Source organism: Lissotriton helveticus, chromosome 7 (genome assembly GCF_964261635.1).
Source record: "Lissotriton helveticus chromosome 7, aLisHel1.1, whole genome shotgun sequence".
Lineage (NCBI taxonomy): Eukaryota > Metazoa > Chordata > Amphibia > Caudata > Salamandridae > Lissotriton > Lissotriton helveticus.
Genome location: NC_136068.1, coordinates 1,598,191,682 through 1,598,212,673, shown reverse-complemented (window position 1 = coordinate 1,598,212,673; position 20,992 = coordinate 1,598,191,682). Strand labels below are relative to the sequence as shown.

Genomic DNA, 20,992 nt, shown 5'->3' with positions numbered 1-20,992 from the left:
GTGCCACTGCAACTGTAATTCACGAGTCAACCTCACTATAAACCGACCAACTATAGATCAGTAGGGAACAGTGCACAGTCAAACCAGCCTGAAGTATTTATGGGAGTCTGCATTTCCAAGTGGGCTCTTACCAATCGAAACATCAGGCTTGTTTGCAGCCACGACTGACATATTGCTCACGGTACCGTCAGCATCCTCCAGCAGGGATGGTGAAGCATGTACAGCAGAGTTCGGAGGGGGGTGCCACTGGTATGAAATTGGAGACCATTTTCACAGCAATTCAAGCTTTGTGAGAAGAGCACAGCTTGAGGTTAAGACGAGAAAAAATATTTGAAAAACTCATGATGCAATGGTTACACTTGTTCAGCATATGCACAAATGGGTTCAAAACCACAAAAAAACAAACCAAAAAACAGACTTGTATGTTTTGAACATTGGAAACTCTGGCATCCATGGGCTCGCAAGCGTTACGGAGAACACCCTCAGACCTTGCAGACCAGGTCTTCTTCTGTACCCAAGCATCACTGACACAAGCATGCGACTATTTGGTTACCATGTGCAGACATGATCCTGTGGAGACCACAATTCACCACGGGTGAGAAATGAAATATGCAACCCTGTAGGTTCCTTTGATCTTTATATGCTATAAAATGCATTAGAGGAACTATGGGTGCCTTGGCTTGCTGGTGGGCTTTTAATTTGGGCAAATTTCGGAATTGCTAGGAACAAAGCCTTACTGACAGGGATGTACTATCAAATCGCTGTTTAAATTAAAATACAAACTGCACCTGCCAAGATAAAGTATCGGTGTTTTGTCCGATTTGGCTGTTCACTTTAATGAGGTGAGCAAGTAACTGCTGCTGAGTGAACTGGTCTGTCTTTTTGTGTTTGACTAAGCCTGGAAATACTTCCTCATACACCGTGGACCACAATTTCATTTAGAAGCGACAGAGGGGCACTGCTAACGGAGGTGGGCTCTGTAGAACCGAACCTTGAGGTATGAAATGTTGAGGGGAGTTTCTTTTATTATGGGGTGAGGAACACGTGGGAGTCAGTTGGTGACTTCCTAGTTCTAGGGTGGTTAAGCTGCCCTGCTACTGAAACAAACCACATACCTATGCCTATTTGTGGAGTACTTTAGTCCTGGATTGCCACACTAAGCAAGCACACTATGCACAGCACTGTCCCTAAACTGCACTATTTCCCACAAAGCTTGGCAGCACCACAAGATACAAAGCACATATAGCATTAAACAACCACAACCCATGAGGGTTTTTACTAATATGTCTAATCAAGTTGCTCAATTTATCAACCTCTCTATTGGGTATATCAAGTTTATCGTATAGAGGTTTAATATTTGCTTCTAATTTTTGTGTTAAAAGCGTTACGAGGTGGTAGTTAGTTCGTCAGACAAATACCCTGGGTCTGAAAGTTTCTCCAATGGTTTGCCAGCACTGTTAACTGAAAGCCCTTTTTTATTTTTATGAATAGTCCCTACTTTGGATTGACTTTTCCTGCAACTCCTTTTCTTTTTTGGCGTTGGTGGATCGCTATGGGATTGGACTAATAGGGCCTCAGGTGATAAATGGGCTGGGGCTGGGGCTGGAATCACAGTAATACCATTACTTAGGGCCAACTCTTCGTCCAGCCCTACAACTTCTCCTATCACCGCACCTACTCCTAGTGATAGACGACGCTCTGCCCTATCTATCTCTACATTAATTGCACTTACTGCCTTTACTAAATCGGAATCTATAGTAGAACGGGAAGGGTCAACATCAGGTTTTGGTTTTTTTACAATTTCATTTCGACATCATAAAGGGCTGGACACAATTTATACACAATTAAGATACCTGCAATAGGACCTATAAAATCAAGCTTATAAAAGAAAATTGGTTAGTGCTAATCAAGACACGATCTTATATAAAGAGGACGGCCCCACTGCCACTTTGGGGGGGATAAAGTACATTAGTCAACTTACTGTCTTAAAGAAGCCTAGAAAATAGGCAGTTACTTTGTTAGTTCTAAGAGTTCTTTTCCAAACAGTGCCCGGTTCAAGGGCCAGGATAGGGACGTCCGGGTAAAATTTCCTAAGCCCAATTGCGGTGGCCCTGCCCTGCCATAGTCTGGCGCGGACGGGCGAAGATGGGCCCGCCCTTGGTCCGGGCTTAGCCCGGGCGCAGCGTGGGCACGCCCGCGCGCGTCCCGCATTGCGGGTGGGCTGCTGTCAGCTTTATCGCACCCCCCGGCGCGGTGTCAGGTGCGGGGGGAGCAAGGGCCTTTGGGTGTTGTGGTTCGTTGGGCCGTTCCCCTCACGGCCGGGAATAGAAATGCAAATGAAAGCCGTTCCCCTCACGGCGGCAGCGGAGGCTGCTTCACGATGGCCCCGGACAGGTTGGTATCAATCTTTAATTTCATAAAACGCCACACATACATCATGCTGCCATGGAGATGGCCTTGGTTACAGTGCTGGTGGTGGAGTTACTGCTGTTTTAATGCTAATTGGGGCCTGTATTGATTTTTTAATAGGAAAACACATAGTTCCATGCCTGTCACTTAGCGCAATGAGTAGAACTGAAATCAATCAACTTGGAAAGAAGAGCATGGTGAGATAAAACTCTTAGGGTAAACGCTGATTCACATTTGAAAATTGGATAAAAAAAATCGCCTTAAATATGAATAGACTCACATGTCAGACAGGTCTATGTTATTTGATACAGTTACATTCAAAATTTTGTCTGCACAGAAGAGCAATGTGTGGCAGAAATAACACCAAAATGTGGATTGTGTAAAACAGGGCTCTTTGACAGGTCAATGTTTTCCACGGAGAAAAATACAGGACTTTTTATAGCTTTGAATTGGAACATGGTCATGGCTATAGACTGCATCACTTTTACATTTATCAGCACCCTCTACCTGTTCGATGGTAATAACCTTGGCTTAAGCGTAGTGTCAGCCACTGAAACATTTAGGGGGCACTGAGAGTTTGTTAAAATTGATGAACCACCCAGAGTCCCCCGCCCTGCAAAACTCGTACTTCAACTCCCTCATTGAGAGGAGAGGGAACCTCCCACCTCAAGGAGCTGGGGTGAAGGTCAGAAGGTCTCCTTCCGTAAGGACGGGCCTTCTTATGCATATTTTTCCTGCCCCGGGCCACCATATGATGCCTAAAAATATAATTAGTTGGCCTTATACGGAATGAGAAAAGTCATTACAGGTCGGGGTCATTGATTTTTTTTTGTATTTTAGACATCAATCAGTGTTTGAGGGTTTGTTTCCTAAATATATAAACAATGCCCACAGTAGCCACCTCATGGACGCCAGCAGGCGTTAATGAAAGTGCTCCAATCACGTTGGCAGAAGCAGGAAGCGAACATGTTCCTTGTCAAGCCACGAAGAATCGCTTGATTAGGCGTTTGGAAAGAGACTGACCTCCACCACATTGGTGATCTGGTAGGTTGCTCGCCATTATATCACTGACTCACAGAATGTAGAGAAAGCCTGCAGAAATGTAACTCAAAACAATGCGCCTTCCCAACCCTAAAATGTGTTGCCCTATGCAAAGGCGTGAACTGAGCTGACAGAGGGGGAAGGCGCACTCTTTAGAAAATGTGATATGTGATGTTAATAACGTGTGGATAGTATTTATGTTGCAGCAGTGAATAATTCAAATTATAAACTGGCTGAAAGCTTGATAACAAAGTGAACAAAAACCTTTAAGAATAGGTCTGCAAATTGTCACAAGATGCAGCAGAGGTATTTGGACATGCAATATTGTCACCATATTAGTCATATTATGTCTTATGAAAACTATGATTAACTGATGTCGATTTACCAAATCCTTATTATGATGATAAGTCTATTGTCCAAAGTCTGCACTAATTTGGCATCAAGTACTTCAATTCTCAGGAATAGGCACACACCGTGAAGCCGTTGTAGCTAAACCTAAAATAATTTTCCTCATTTAACGCCAGTGTTGCGGTGGCATCACAAGATCGTGGAAACTTTCTAATATGTAAGGGGAAGGATGGGGGGGGGGTGTGGGGAGGAGGGAGGGACTGCCAGAGGACAGGCGATAAACGAGGTGTTTTGAAATACGTAAGTGCCGGGAGGGATGCTTAAATGAGTTTTGTCCAGCGCTACAAATACAGATCCAATGGTTTATAGAAGAGAAACGCAAATGCTGCACCGCTGAGGCAGCAAATGTTGTATCTTATCTTATGTTCAAGTCAAACTACCTTGTTCTAAATAAATGAATTCTGAAGTCACTGGAACCTCAGAGGTAAACAAACCAAAGCGTAAATGCGCATGAGCGAACCCACCACCTAGTCCGAGAATACGCAAATATCTTTATGGGGCCATGTGTTTTGATACATGGCCCCATAAGGATAAGAATCCTTTTGTGACGCACATGGAAGGCAGACAAGCCAGTCCAAGTGGGCCGTCTATAAAAGAGAAAAGTCTACGTCAGGAAACGCTCTTACCCAATGGCTGGCCACAGTTTAGCATAAACGGTGACACCAGCCAATGGGATAGAAGGGCGGGGCTTAAAGCCCATATTGAAGCTCCCTCAAAAACATTAAATCTCGCAAGCGAGACGGAGCATGTGCGCAGCCCCTAGCCGAGAGATAAAAAGAGGTACAACAATATAGTGTTGAAAGTGCTTTAGGCAGAGAGTTGGAATGTGACGCAGATACCGCTCGTACAAGCATGCAGGACAGAGGTGGTGGAAACTGTTTCTATGGGCCTCATGTATGAAGCCCACGTAGCAACCCAGCATGTTCAAATTGCACTGCGACTGGTTTGTGAGCTGGTCTTAGTTTTATAAAAGAACTGATTTACTCATCAGTTGCATTGCAAAGTGTGCATTCGCAGGAGGTTAGAAAACCATCTGCTGAAATAATTAGGAGGCGGCATTCAGCCACCCAGTGTGAATGCAGTGACTGAGGCCGTACTCCATCTCGGGGTTTGCATATATTTTTTTTTTAAAGAATCGCTTGTCACCTAAAGAAGCACGGGCTGTTTAAAAATAAAAGAATCACTTGAAATAGCGACTTTGGGGGCAGCACGCAGTGGTTTCCTGAACCACTGCCTTCTCTTCCCGAGGCCGCTGGAGTAGATTCTCAAAGAGGAAGATGACTCAGTTTGCTAATCAGCAGGCACAACCAGGAGTAGTCCTAAAAGGCGCTGATAGATTTGGCCCTTGAGAACCAACAATAGACACCACTGCTATGTATAACTTTTAAAGTATTTAATATTGATGAAACGAATACCTTCAAATGGAGTTTGATTGGGACAGGGTAGAAAGGAAAAGGTAAGGAATTTTGCTACTATGTTCCTGAGCACTCAGTCTTGCTCATTCTGGGACGACCTGTTATGCGAAGGGGGTGTGCTTGCAAAAGGAGGAGGCTTGTTCCCAAGAAGGCAGATTACCATAAAGCATTTCTACTGTGCAAAACTGCTAAAACAAAGGCTTCTTGACTTTAAGAAAAGTTGTTGGGAAGGGTAGAACAGGGTAGGAGGCAAAGACACGTTTTCCAGAAAGCAAACACAAGGAGATGATGGACGGAGCGCTGAAACATTTCAGACACTCACCCCCAGTCACAAATCTGGGTTGAATACATCATCGTTATGTAGCTCACTTTGCCACCCAGGTTCAGATCCAGCCATATGCAAATCAGTCTTGACCCTGTTCCTCACTTTAACAGTCCAGCCCGAACTGCCAAGCCAGGTCTTCCCTTTACCGGAAACAAGCATCCTGGGACCAGTTTCGCGGTAACACCTCTCATCAGTTAGGCTAGCTTGAATCAAGTGGCAAAGTGAGCAAGGGACCCATGTCTGGGCACACGCTGCCAACTTAGGGGAAAAAAAGCAAACACAAGGAGAGGATGGACGGAGTGCTGAAACTTTTCAGACACTCATCCACAGTCACAGATCTGGGTTGAATCCATCATTGTTCTTTAGCTTACTAGGCTACCCAAGTTCAGACCCAGCCATATGCAAATCAGTCTTGACCTTGTTCTTCATTGGAACAGTCCAGCCCGAATTGCCTAACCAGGTCTTCCACGGACTCGAAACAAGCTTTCTGGGACCGGGTTCAGGGTAACACCCTTCATCAGCCAGGCTACCTTGAATCCAGTGACAAAGTGAGCAAGGGACCCACGTCTGGGCAAACCCAGCTAACATGGGGTGAACAAAGCAAACACAAGGAGAGGATGGGCTGGTCCCAGGATGCTTGTTGCCAGTCCAGGGAAGACCTGGCTTGGCAGTTTGCTGGACTGTTAAAGTGAGGAACAGGGTCAAGACTGATTTGCATGTGGCTGGGTCTGAACTAAGGGGGCAAAGTGAGCTAAATAACGATGATGGATTCAACCCAGATCTGTGACTGGGCGTGAGTGTCTGAAAAGTTTCAGCGCTCCATCCATCATCTTCTTGCGTTTGTGACATTTTCCAGAAACACAGGTGAGTGAAATTTCTGAACAATGCTCTTTATCACTACCATGTAGATTTTGTGAAATAGAAGCATTTTCCTCTGGGAACCACAGAGAAGTTTTAGTAGCTGTGTTAGGATTTGGCAAATTGCTTTCAACTCACAGTTTTTAATAATAATACCAAGCTCCATGGCACAACACTTCACAATAATTTTGGGTTGAGCAGGGCTCAAAATGGACAGATTACACCCCTGAGACAAGTAAACTGAAAGCTGATGCACTATCCACTGCAGTCGGTATGTGTTGATCTGCTGCCATGATTTAACTTGCGTAAGAAGTTCCATTTTGGTGGTCCAGACTATTTGTAGGCTTCTGAGGTAGTGGATAGCCCACTTTCATGCAGTAACATATTCCAGGTATGAAAAATAAGTCTCATTTGCATGACTGGATAACTGCCATATCTGGCACAAAATCCTTGCCAACATCGCTGAAAGTGACAAAAGACAGCAGCAAATATGCCCTGTATCCTGCCAGCAAGAATCCTACTTCTGTAGCGAACCCTCTCACTCAGGCTTTAGACATTGAGATTGCAGGAGTATTAGCCAGCCAAGCTTCGTTGCGCCCACAGCATACAACATCACACAGGCAGACTAAAATAAGAACAGTGATCAAAGTAATCGTCATAGCGACCTTAGGTCGTATCAGTCTTAAATCAGTGACTGTCTAGAGTGAAAGAAAGCAAGAGGATACAGGGCATTACTCCTAATCATGACTCTTCTTCCAAACCCCCATGGGTGCTATGCCCCTTCTTCACTCAATGCTCTATTCCCACCCTGGTGACTATTTGCTACAGTCCCTCAGCAGCCTCTAGTAGACATGAATTAGGCTTGGTGCAAATAACAATCCCAAAATGTTTAAATATGATGTCAGTCACTCCGATCTTAATTCTGTTATGGATAAGAATAATGTGCTTTAGTAGGCAGGTTACCCTGCCCTCACCACAGGCAATGACCTGTGGTACTCGCTCATTGTTTTCGGGAGGGAGGGAGATAGCGAGCAGCATGCATGCTCAGTAGCCGTGGCCTCCTGGTTGAGCAGGTGAATGTTGCTCAGCAGCTTTGGTATAGAGATACTGTGCCTTGGGCAGTAGCTGCCTTTTTCTCCGCTAGTACACACAAATCCTTTGATGAGGTAGTTGCAACCCTCCTCTGCGCCAATGCGCCAACAGGTGTAGATTTCTGAGAGTTAAAGTCTACTCAGGCCAATCAGCTCCCCATCAGCAGTGTCGCAGCGTCTCATGCCAATGGTACCACTGAATGATGGCCATCAGGGAGCAGAGTGATTGTACTATTAAAAGTAATCTTTTGGGTGCAAATCTCGACAGAGACTGCAGAGGGAAGCTTGCACCCACTTGCAGAATTGTTTGCCCCTGGTATAGTCTCCAAGGCAGCCAGCTTTCCATGGGTGTTTCCCGCACTAGAACATGCTGGAGTTCTCCTCCTGGACAGTTTCTCCTCTGAAAGGCCAGGCAAATGACACTAGGATTACCATAATACAACCCCTACATGTCCCTAGCCGTCAGAGCCAAAGTTTTGTGTGGCAGAAGACTTAAGCCATCTCGAAAATGCCCCAAGTGGGTAGGGTTAGCGCTGGGGACTTGTATCCCATTGTTTAGGGCATCCCCAGGGATCATTCCCACCCATTAACTCATCCCAGGCTTACATGTGGCCAAGCACCCACTTCAGAACACTCCTGGACCTGAAGAAGATCAGAGGAGGACTGAACATGTTGTCGGCAACCTGAGAAGAGCCCAGGTGTACCGGACCTGCTCTCTATGTTTTGCACCCAGGAAAAAGAAGTGGACCCCAATTCTCATAAGGCAGACCTCCTGTTCAAGCTACAGAGATACAACAAGCTCCAAAAGGCCTTTCCTGAAACTGCTCAGCTGATTGATGGCAACTGGACCTAGACTGGACTCTACCTGATACCCTGTATCTCTAAGTGCCTCCCTTGAGGTCCGGTAGGGCTTCATAAGTGTCCTCCTGTGGTGGATTAGGACTTAAAGGACTAAAGTGAGAAGGTAAAATGTTTGACCAGGATGAACCTGGTTAGTGTTTCTGAACCTTGCTCCATCACGGTCAGCATCAAATTGTGTCTAGGTCCTGTTTACCACGACCATTGACTGCCATATGCACTTTACGCTTCTTGGTGATATTTACACTTAAAAAGGTTAAAAAGTCATATCTCTGGTTCCCATTATTGGGTTTGTGTAATTCTGTTTATAAAAATTTCTTCATTTTTTAAATTCATTTTGAGGGCTTAAATGGTTTTGGGTTTCAACGTTATTACTGTTTTAGTACAGCAGAAACTATGCACATTGCCTCCAAGTTAAGCCTTTCTGCACTGTGTCATCGCTACCAGGGGTTTGAGATGAGGTTAATTTGGAGACTTTAAGGGTTCACCCTGAAAAGGATATGATCATTTAGTGTACTTATCCCTCTCAACTAATAACCCAATTTCTTACACCCTCCAAATGACAGGACAGGTCCTGGACCTCGCACCGTCAGTGGCTCCTATGCCCATGCTAGATTAGCATGATGTGAGGGCAAAAATAAAAGTCAGGATACCAGATCCACACACAGTCGGGCATGTAGGGCAGGGGAACAAGCTTGTATACTATGGAGGAGACATTCCAGTCCCACAAAAAACAGTTTTCACCTCACCCTGGAGTTAGAGGGGTCACTGCCTGAACTTATCAAGGATTTCTGCGGTCTGTCATGCTGTAGCCATGGAGGGGACGTGCCTTGTGCTACTATGAAATGCACAAAGGCTTCAGTTCTCTCTTTGTAGACTGGGTAAAAGACACAGCTGAATCTGCTGCACGGGGAAACCACAACACATTGGAGATGGGCAGGTAGATTGATTTTATCACCATCACCATATGTTTACTGTCCACGGTTTTACGAAGCATGAAACGGATAGCAAACAGGACGCCGGTCCATGCTTTTTTAACTAATTCCCACATTTCAGATTCGGCACACAATTCCTGGTAAATAAAATGTATCCCTGGACTTACCGAGGCTCTGCCAATAGACACTGCAATCAGAGACCTGGGAGCAGCATCACTCCAGCCTGGGCTTGCTTTCGCCGTCTAGTGCAAAGAATCTGGAGGAACTCTGGTTCGTCGGGGTTGGTACCTCTCCAGGTGTAAAGCAAGAGGGCTCAATACAGGATTCTGTGGAATACACAAAGAGAAACACTTAACAGTCAAATAGAACAACTGGGCCCGTGACCTGGGATCCCAGACAGATTCAAAATGGGAATACTGTTAACGATATATAAACGAAAAGTGTTAATGAATGATAGATACAGATTAACGCACTACAAATTTCTACACAAATGTTAACATGTAGAAATATGGGAGGAGGGAAAATGAAGATTGTGCAGTAACAGACTTACCACTGCTGGTGGACGCTTTGACGGCGCTCTTGGGGTTTGTGAAAAGGGTACATAATACATAACCACAGCAGGTAGTTTGTGGGCAGAACGCTGCTGTTGAAGAAAAGGCGAGTACTCATGTCATAGAGTGCGGTTCGTAAAGCAGCAGCCCGATGAGAGACTTAGCACTGTGCAATACGAGCTCTGAAATTTATAGTGCACTGCTGCCATGGGGGGCTTGTCCCAGAGACATCTGGGGACCACTGCGAAGCTACCGTTCAGGACAGATCCCTGGATCAGGAAATGGAGAAAAACACTCATAGGAGCCGCAGATTTGTAGCAATAGGTAATATGACAGAGGAATATGTATATAATAATGTTGCACGGGTGAGTGGGAGGTAATGAATAGTAGGGGTTTTCAGCAAAGGCTAACTAAAGAAGAGTGGAAATATCTAATGCTTACCATATCACTGATTGTAATGGATATACCGCTGGGATAGCTATTGTGCTAATGGTGTGCATGAGAAGTTTAAAAAACCTAAAACATGAAACAGACCAAGAAGCCAGGTTGAATAGCACTGGACTTCTGCCGGTTCCACGGGTCGGTTCTAAATTCTAACTACAACATCCACTGGTGGAAAAGAGATGCAAATGGGAGCGACAGTGGGAAGAAGTGTCTGAAAAGAAATGGTCAGGGTAGGGCTGGCCTTTTATTCCATCTTGCATTTCCCCCGTGGGCTTGGGCCATTGGAGGCCGGCTTTGAAAGCCTAGAGCCGCGGCTGTTGCCGCTGTCACTTTCTCCAGCTCCCACAGATTAATTGTAGGAGGCACTGGGGTATCAAAAGCGAGAGAGACGTAGGGAGATGGAGAGAGGGAGCAAGAGCACAGAGATGGAGAGCAAGAGAACGGAGATGGATGAGAGAATGCATGGAGAGAGTGCGGTTGGCCAAGGCTACCTTCGTGCCAGTCTGGCCCTGGAAATGGGGATATATGCAAACGTGACATCTAGGTTGTAATCTTCTGGTAAGCTCATGCAAATGACTGCACCTGTGGTTAAACACCCTCCAGCTTCAGAGAAATCATCCAAGCCTTGGGGCTACAATGGAACTCTCCTGACAAGCACACTACGTTGCTCCAGTGACTCCATGCCACATCAGTGACAGTGACCTGAAGCACAAGATTGAGCTCTAAGATGGAGAGTATGGTGTGCATGTAGCTCAATAAAATAGAAAACTAAATTAAAATCCAAGGATTCTCTTGCTTTTGGTAGATTATCTACTTGGAGGAACATCACCTTATGATATATTTAGGCTATCCTGTTTTAGGTTTAAACATAGAACAACTGAGAAAATCCTGCAGAAAGGGAAACAGCCCTCGTCAGTGAAAAACACATTAGCACTGATAAACACCTGCTTTAAAATGCAATGCCATTCAAAGATAGGAAAGGGAGAGACAATGAATCATGTTTATTAATTCCTGAAATGTTCAAGACAATGTAACTTCGTTATTCAAAGTAGCAGCAAGAAAGGCAGGTCCAAGATTATTCTGATTGATTTTTGTTATTTAGGGATGACACTAAATCAGCATTCCCTAAACTATGGGTTTGCACCCACAGGTGGTTCAGAGGTTGATTTCTGGTTGGCCAAGAAAAAGCAATAAATAAAGATGCCTTTACATGTCGCATTTCTCCTGTCACATTTGCTATGTTTCAAAGACCGAGATCAAATGGCAGGCCGGGTCTTCTGGCAATTGCTTTATATTCTCTGTGACTGCAAAGTGAGACTATTTTTTTTAAGTGAACTATGTGACAATATTGCTGGGGTACACGGAGCGTGAAAGAAAGGCTGTAATTGTTTGCAGCACACACCAAAACTGAAATACATGTAAATGAACTGTATACATTTCAGAATATATATATATTACCTACTGGTGATAGCCAGTAGGTATATATAGTTAGGATTGTTTTCCATAGGGAAATCGCAACATTCTATTGGGAATAACTTTGGCGCCGGTTGAGGAATCTTCCTGAAATTTTCCTTAACTTTGCCTCGCGGCGCTCCACTCCTTCCCTTAAAGTTTGAGGGGGATTCGTCAAGCGGGGGCCGAGATAAAAGGGGGGTCCCAAAACGTGTTTTCCCCATGTTAATTTCCATAGGGCGGTTGGACTCACTTTTACCCCGAACGGCTGAATGGTTTTCCACCAAACTTGGCAAAATTGTAGGGACTGGTAGCCCAATGTGCCTTTGCTATGTCCCAAGATATGTGCTCCAGTGGTTTTTATGAAAATTAACTTTGAAAAAATATATATTGGGCTACATTGGGCTACATATATATGTTAGAGCCCAAATGTAGCCCAATGTAGCCCAAAGATGGCCACCAGAGACAAAAAAAACAAATGTAGCCCAAATATCAGCCAGATGTAGCCCAACTATAGCCCAATGACAGAATGTCCCAGAGTGTTCTAAAGAACAACTAGAGCGCTAACAGTGTTACTTATGACAAAAGTATGGCACACCTGAAGTCATCTTGATTGGAATAAAGTGTTAACACTTAAAACATTTAATTTGCAAAGGAACATAATGAGGGGGTTCATTTTGCCATAGAAATTATGATTAGTGCTGAAGAAAGAAAAATTAGGGCACATTTTGAGTGACTTCTCAAATCCTCTTATATTTCATTAAAAAAATTCTGATATGCAGTCTCCCAAGATAGCCACCAGAGACAAAAGAGCCCAAATGTAGCCAAATATCAGCCAGATGTAGCCCAACTATAGCCCAATGACAGAATGTCTCAGAGTGTTCTAAAGAACAACTAGAACGCTAGCAGTCTTACTTATGACAAAAGTATGGCACACCTGAAGTCATCTTGATTGGAATAAAGTGGTAACACTTAATACATTTAATTTGAAAAGGAACAAAATGAGGGGTTTCATTTTGCCATAGAAATTTTATATATATATATATATATATATATATATATTCACTGAAAAAACCATAGGTTACACACCAGTTATAGTTAGGAATTAGCATTTAAAAAACCTTTGAAATTCACTGAAAAAACCATAGGTTTCACACCAGTTATAGTTAGCTGGAAATTTTACTCGCATAAAACCATTGAAATTCCCACGTTATAGTTAGTTGGACTCACTATAACTTGCACGTCTGCAATGCACTGCTGATGACGTCACATATTACATCACTCATGCATATATTTAAATATTTAAACATTACTCGCTAATATATGTATTCACTAAGATACACTTAATAAGTCAGTTAACCAATCACATTTTTTTTAAAAAACACTGAAAAAACCATAGGTTTCAGGCCTTATATAGTTAGGAATTAGCATTTAAAAAACCTTTGAAATTCACTGAGAAAACCATAGGTTTCAGGACTTATATAGTTAGGAATCGGCATTTAAAAAACCTTTGAAATTCACTGAAAAAACCATAGGTTTCAGGCCTTATATAGTTAGGAATCGGCATTTAAAAAACCTTTGAAATTCACTGAAAAAACCATAGGTTTCAGGCCTTATATAGTTAGGAATTAGCATTTAAAAAAACCTTTGAAATTCACTGAAAAAACCATAGGTTTCAGGAGTTATAAAGTTAGGAATTCGTTTTTAAAAAACCTTTGAAATTCACTGAAAAAACTATAAGTTTTAGTGGTGTTATAGTTAGCTGGACATTTTACTCATACAAAACCAATGAAATTGCTCCTATATAGTTAGTTGTACTAACTATATTTCGCGCACCCGCAATCCACTGCTGATGATGTCACATATTAGATCATTCATGACATGGTCAGTGACATCACTGATGACATTTCAAATGACATCACTGATGACATCACTGATGACATCATCCATGTGACAATCACATACACCTTTTCATACACTATTACAATTTTTCATCACTGTTTGTAAAATACAGAGTATCATATTTAAATCCATTGTCACAGCAATACAAGTATCTAAAAATCCACTCAGTGATTCATAGATGTATACACACATCTAATCACTTACCTATGGATTCACTCATACATGCTGTCAATGAACAATAGAACACTATCAAAAATACTTATACATCTATATCGACATTAAACAACAGCACGCATCCTATTCACATATGAAGTCATCCTACTCACTTATGCAAACAATGGATCATACTTACATATTTACTTAGCAAAACACTTATACAAACACCACTTCTTCTATTCATTTAGATAGTAAGTCATACTTAGTGAATTATAAAATCATTATTACAAGTATACAGTTATCCATACAGTCACTCACACAATCATTGTGTCTTATGTATACTTATTTATATACAACAACTGACACATACACTGCCTTTTAGTTTTCTAGTTTGTTGGACCTGTACCTTTGAGAAATATATTTGCTCATCACCACACCCATAAAGAGATTCCCTCACCCAAACTGTTAGAACATGTAGTTTTAACTTCATATATCTACTGAATCAACTATTCACACATCTTTGGACAGTCACACCCCCCCCACCGAACCACACACACTTTCACACTCCCATACAAATACTCAGTTAACTAATCAATAACTAATATAGACTTTCACATAGCTAGTAACCAACTGTAGAATCAGTTTACACAACAACTGTCAAGGTGATACAGATATTCACACAGTTTAGTCACTATCCACTATATTTAGTGAGACATTATAAATTGGTCAAGTAAACAGTCAATTACACTGCTACTAAATCCTCCATCCAAATATTTATTTATATATATCCACTCATTCTTCAATGTAAATTGCTATATATATATAATGCATATTTAAATAACGAAGCAAACCACATTCACTGGATGATGTCATCAGTGATGTCATCAGTGATGTCATTTGAGATGTCATCAGTGATGTCACTGACCATGTCATGAATGATCTAATATGTGACATCATCAGCAGTGGATTGCGGGTGCGCGAAATATAGTTAGTACAACTAACTATATAGGAGCAATTTCATTGGTTTTGTATGAGTAAAATGTCCAGCTAACTATAACCCCACTAAAACTTATAGTTTTTTGAGTGAATTTCAAAGGTTTTTTAAAAACTAATTCCTAACTATATAACTCCTGAAACCTATGGTTTTTTCAGTGAATATATATATATATATATATATATATATATATATATATATATATATATATCTCAATCCACAGTTAGGAAAGCAAAAATAAAACACTTTTTTTTGTAATTCTGAAGTTGTTTACTTCACAAACCCATGTCAACAGAGAATGTGCTCACTATACATAATCATACACAATCATTCTACTTGTGTATGACTTTCACACAAATTAAGAAATATGGATGTGGCCTAACCGCCAGAGTTGAGGACTTTGGATCTGGGGGATCTGGTCCAAGTCACTGCATTGGCTCTGGGCGTTGTAGTTAGGAATTATGTTACTTTACATTTAAAAAAACGTGGAAATTCAATGTAAAAGGACGTTATAGGTAGGTAAGGTTAAAATAATATTTTAAACTAAAATAACCACCGAAATTCATCAGTTATAATTATCTCAGATAACTATCTCATAGCCTAAACTAATTCTACCTCATACCCTCGCCATGAACAGTATCGTCATCAATTATGTAACATTACGTGTTGCAGTGATGTTATTGATGTCAAGAATAATATCTTCTTGGATGCGCGGTTTAGAGGCATGTTTTAGGTCTAATCTAATTATTTCATACACTGTAGGAAATCTGGGAATATTAAAATCATATTGGATCTTTTAGCAGTATTTAATTCTTTAACTCATTCGTGAAATGGCGCTCATAAGACTTTTGGCCCATATTTACTATCACATTTACCCACAGACGCAGAATGGGTAAAACTCTTTGATACATCGGACCACATGTCTAACAAGTCGGTATTGATAGCATGTCACTGCCAACCCCCCCAGGCTTTAAACATTCAATGCAAGGTGCAGTGACAGGTATATGTGAAAAGTCTGCTGCCACCATGTACCTGGAATAGTGGTGAAAGCTTGACACAAGCCTTTCCACATATCAACAAAATTCACACGGCAACGTATTCCATTGTTACGTGTGAAGCCTTCATCTAATTCTGTTTAATTACTCAGCAGCACTTTACTGCTGGGATTTGTTAGCCCATTGTCAGCAAAATTGCAAGCCCCCGAATACAATACGATGTTGTTAAAAGGTCACAAAGTTTGGCATTTGCCACGGGACACTTGTCAGCTATGACCTGTCAGCAGGACCATCTTCATGTAGTCAGGCAAAGAGTGCAGATAAGCATTGGCAAGAATGTTTGACGCATCGCATTTCAGGTGCCTTATAACACAGGACCACAAATTAATCTGGCTTAAATCATTTTTTTTAAAGACTTTTCAAGGTACTATGCTGTTGAACACACCTCCAATGTAACCATATTCAGTAAGGAGTAAGTGAATGATCCCCAACTAGGTCGAGGAATTTGTTTATTAAAACATTTCAATAAAGTACTGTTACTTCTCTAATCCGTTAATTGTGCAGTAAAGCAGACAGAGTGAGCATGTAAGGTAATGAGATATGTGAGAGGGTAATGAGGTGTTAGAGAGAGCAATACATAGGTGCATTGGATACACAGCCAATGGGAAGACACTACATACCCTACAATATTTCTCCTTTAAATTATATATGTGATCTATAATAACCACTGCAAACAAGCATTTGCAATGCAGTAGGTCTCGCATTAGAAAAGTTTGAGCTATTGGTATTGTAAATGATTTTTTTTAAATTTATGTGTTGTTTTGAAAATATTGAAATTTATAGCTTTGTCATTTACAATGCCAATAGTTTTAACTTTCGCAAATATGACACCTATAGCATTTGTAATGCAATATGTGTTGTATTTACGTGACTTAGATGTATTGATATTACAAATAACAATGGCTTTTAAATAATTAATACTTAAATAAAAGTTATTGTTATTTATAATGGCAATAGCTGAAACTTTCGTAAATAACTTTTGTGAAGATTATGTTCAGTGTATTTTATTGTGACGAAAATCCAAGAACAGAAGTATCTTTTTGTGACATTTGTAATAAAGCTTGAAACATTGAGAGAACATATTTGAACCAGTGGTTGTTGAATGGTTGCACAGATTGATGCTGTGATAGCGCATAGTGATGTTGTGGTGCCCCTGAGTGATGCTGTGGTGATGCGATAGATAGCTGGAGTGGGAGCGATAGATAGAGTGAGGGCGATAGATAGAGTGAGTGAGGGCGATAGATAGAGTGATTGAGGGCGATAGATAGAGTGATTGAGGGCGATAGATAGAGTGAGTGAGGGCGATAGATAGAGTGAGTGAGGGCGATAGATAGAGTGAGTGAGGGCGATAGATGGAGTGAGTGAGGGCGATAGATAGAGTGAGTGAGGGCGATAGATAGAGTGAGTGAGGGCGATAGATAGAGTGAGTGAGGGCGATAGATAGAGTGATTGAGGGCGATAGATAGAGTGATTGAGGGCGATAGATAGAGTGATTGAGGGCGATAGATAGAGTGAGTGAGGGCGATAGATAGAGTGAGTGAGGGCGATAGATAGAGTGAGTGAGGGCGATAGATGGAGTGAGTGAGGGCGATAGATGGAGTGAGTGAGGGAGGGCGAAAGATAGATAGAGGGAGAGCGAAAGATAGATAGAGGTAGGGCGATAGAGAGGGAGGGCGATAGAGAGGGAGGGCGATAGATAGACAGATAGAGTGAGTGCGATAGATAGATAAATAGAGTGAGGGCGATAGAAAGATAGAGTGAGGGCGATAGATATATCGATAGAGTGAGGGCGATAGATAGAGTGAGGGCGATAGATAGAGTGAGGGCGATAGGTAGAGTGAGGGCGATAGGTAGAGTGAGGGCGATAGAAAGATAGAGTGAGGGCGATAGAAAGATAGAGTGAGGGCGATAGATATATCGATAGAGTGAGGGCGATAGATATATCGATAGAGTGAGGGCGATAGATATATCGATAGAGTGAGGGCGATAGACAGGTAGAGTGAGGGCGATAGATAAATAGAGTGAGGGCGATAGATAAATAGAGTGAGGGCGATAGATAAATAGAGTGAGGGCGATAGATAAATAGAGTGAGGGCGATAGAAAGATAGAGTGAGGGCGATAGAAAGAGAGTGAGGGCGATAGATATATCGATAGAGTGAGGGCGATAGATAGAGTGAGGGCGATAGATAGAGTGAGGGCGATAGATGAATAGAGTGAGGGCGATAGATGAATAGAGTGAGGGCGATAGATGAATAGAGTGAGGGCGATAGATGAATAGAGTGAGGGCGATAGATGAATAGAGTGAGGGCGATAGAAAGAGAGTGAGGGCGATAGATATATCGATAGAGTGAGGGCGATAGATAGAGTGAGGGCGATAGATAGAGTGAGGGCGATAGACAGATAGAGTGAGGGCGATAGACAAATAGAGTGAGGGCGATAGACAAATAGAGTGAGGGCGATAGACAAATAGAGTGAGGGCGATAGACAAATAGAGTGAGGGCGATAGACAAATAGAGTGAGGGCGATAGATAAATAGAGTGAGGGCGATAGATAAATAGAGTGAGGGCGATAGATATATCGATAGAGTGAGGGCGATAGATAGAGTGAGGACGATAGATAGAGTGAGGGCGATAGATAGAGTGAGGGCGATAGATAGAGTGAGGGCGATAGATAGAGTGAGGACGATAGATAGAGTGAGGGCGATAGATAAATAGAGTGAGGGCGATAGATAAATAGAGTGAGGGCGATAGATATATCGATAGAGTGAGGGCGATAGATAGAGTGAGGACGATAGATAGAGTGAGGGCGATAGATAGAGTGAGGGCGATAGATAGAGTGAGGACGATAGATAGAGTGAGGGCGATAGATAGATAGAGTGAGGGCGATAGATAAATAGAGTGAGGGCGATAGATAAATAGAGTGAGGGCGATAGATAAATAGAGTGAGGGCGATAGATAAATAGAGTGAGGGCGATAGATAAATAGAGTGAGGGCGATAGAAAGATAGAGTGAGGGCGATAGAAAGATAGAGTGAGGGCGATAGATATATCGATAGAGTGAGGGCGATAGATAGAGTGAGGACGATAGATAGAGTGAGGGCGATAGATAGAGTGAGGGCGATAGATAGAGTGAGGGCGATAGATAGAGTGAGGGCGATAGATAGAGTGAGGGCGATAGATGGATAGGTAGAGTGAAGGCGATACAGTGAGGGCGATAGATAGATAGATAGATAGATAGATAAATAAATAGATAAACTGGTAGATAGACTGGTAAAATTCCTCCAAAGATTTCCAACAATAAGTAGCTCGGCAGAGGCAGAATGAGACAGCCATATTTGAAATGACCTCAAAATGGGGCGGAGTTTCCATCCCCACAGTTGCAATAGTCCTACGTTTGCGACACTTGCTGGCGGAAATAGATTCTAACTCGGCCCTTAAGGTCCTTCCCAAATATTGTGCTATGTAAGTGGAAAAACGTACAGCGTTTTAAGGCTTGTTTTGGTTTTCATTAGCGCCTAGTGGCACACTAGGCACTATAGAAAACCAAAACAAGCCAACTACAACAAATGATTACACTACAATAACATAACAGACATAAACGTGCTTGTATTTTCGCGGCACTGCTTCCTTTACTCGTTGTAGGGGAACTATATTATGTTAGATCTCTTTCTGGGATTTACATCAGCTATGCTACAGCAGCAGAATTAAATTGCCATTTTCTTCACGTGACACTCGCCACGGGGCTTCGTGTGGCGTAACACAAACAAAAGCAAAGAAATGGCATTGTTTCATATGTCTCTTGTCACAAGGGAGTCACCACGGTAAAGTGTATTAGGTGGCACTTGCCTTAAACAATGAAGACATTTGTGCCCGACACATCTGGGATGGCACTTGCCCTTTGGTTAGGCTTCACACCCTGTCTGGAAATAGTTTCTCTTGTGTCCGTGCCAGGAAATGACATCTTATCTGAAGAATTGTTTTTTAACATGATTATGAGCCGGATTTGTGATATGTTGCATTTGTTTTCGGTTTGTAGCCATGAGGAAGTCCGTGGAGAATATCACGACGAAACGTGTTGGCTATTTCTGTGAATGGCTATTTCCATGTTTGCATCCGCCAAGACTGAACAAGCATTTACAATGCAATGGTTTTGCCTTTGTTAAAGTTAGAGCTATTGGCATTGCTCTTGACATTATTTTTATTTATTTTTTTTAACATAAATAAATGGCATTGTCATTTACAATGCCACTAGCTTTATCTCTCGCAAATGACACACACACAGAGCCCCCCCACACACACCCCCACACACAGCCACACAGAGCCCCCACACACACAGCCACACACAGCCACACAGAGCCCCCCACACACACAGCCACACAGAGCCCTCCACACACACCCACACAGCACAAGCAGGCAACAGGGGCACACGGAGGCACAAGCAGGCAACAGGGGCACACAGAGGCACAAGCAGGCAACAGGGGCACACAGAGGCACAAGCAGGCAACAGGGGCACACAGAGGCACAAGCAGGCAACAGGGGCACACAGACGCACAAGCAGGCAACAGGGGCACACAGAGGCACAAGCAGACAACAGGGGCACACAGAGACACAAGCAGGCAACAGGGGCACACATAGGCACAAGCAGGCAACAGGGGCACACGCAACAGGGGCACCAAAACGGAGGCCCAAGCAGGCAACAGGGGCACAAAAACGGAGGCACAAGCAGGCAACAGGGGCACGAAAACGGAGGCACAAGCAGGCAACAGGGGCACACGGAGGCACAAGCAGGCAACAGGGGCACACGGAGGCAACAGGGGCACACGGAGGCACAAGCAGGCAACAGGGGCACACGGAGGCACAAGCAGGCAAAAGGGGCACACGGAGGCACAAGCAGGCAAAAGGGGCACACGGAGGCACAAGCAGGCAACAGGGGCACGAAAACAGGCACAAGCAGGCAACAGGGGCACGAAAACTGAGGCACAAGCAGGCGACAGGGGCACAAGGAGGCACCAGCAGGCAACAGGGGCACACGGAGGCACAAGCAGGCAACAGGGGCACACGGAGGCACAAGCAGGCAACAGGGGCACACGGAGGCACAAA

At 43.0% G+C, this 20,992-nt stretch overlaps 1 protein-coding gene across 2 annotated transcripts in view; it reads right to left on the bottom strand.

The window, feature by feature from the left end:
- LOC144770570 (oxysterols receptor LXR-beta-like) overlaps positions 1-20,992 on the bottom strand; it is a 261,625-nt gene that overhangs the window by 145,811 nt on the left and 94,822 nt on the right. For both annotated transcript variants that reach the window (XM_078655205.1, XM_078655206.1), the window contains exons 2-3: positions 9,508-9,666; positions 132-285 (exon numbers count right to left, since the gene is read on the bottom strand). In XM_078655205.1, the coding sequence (XP_078511331.1) occupies positions 132-171 (40 nt within the window). In that variant the 5' untranslated portion in view covers positions 172-285; positions 9,508-9,666. The remainder of the gene's footprint in view (positions 1-131; positions 286-9,507; positions 9,667-20,992) is intronic.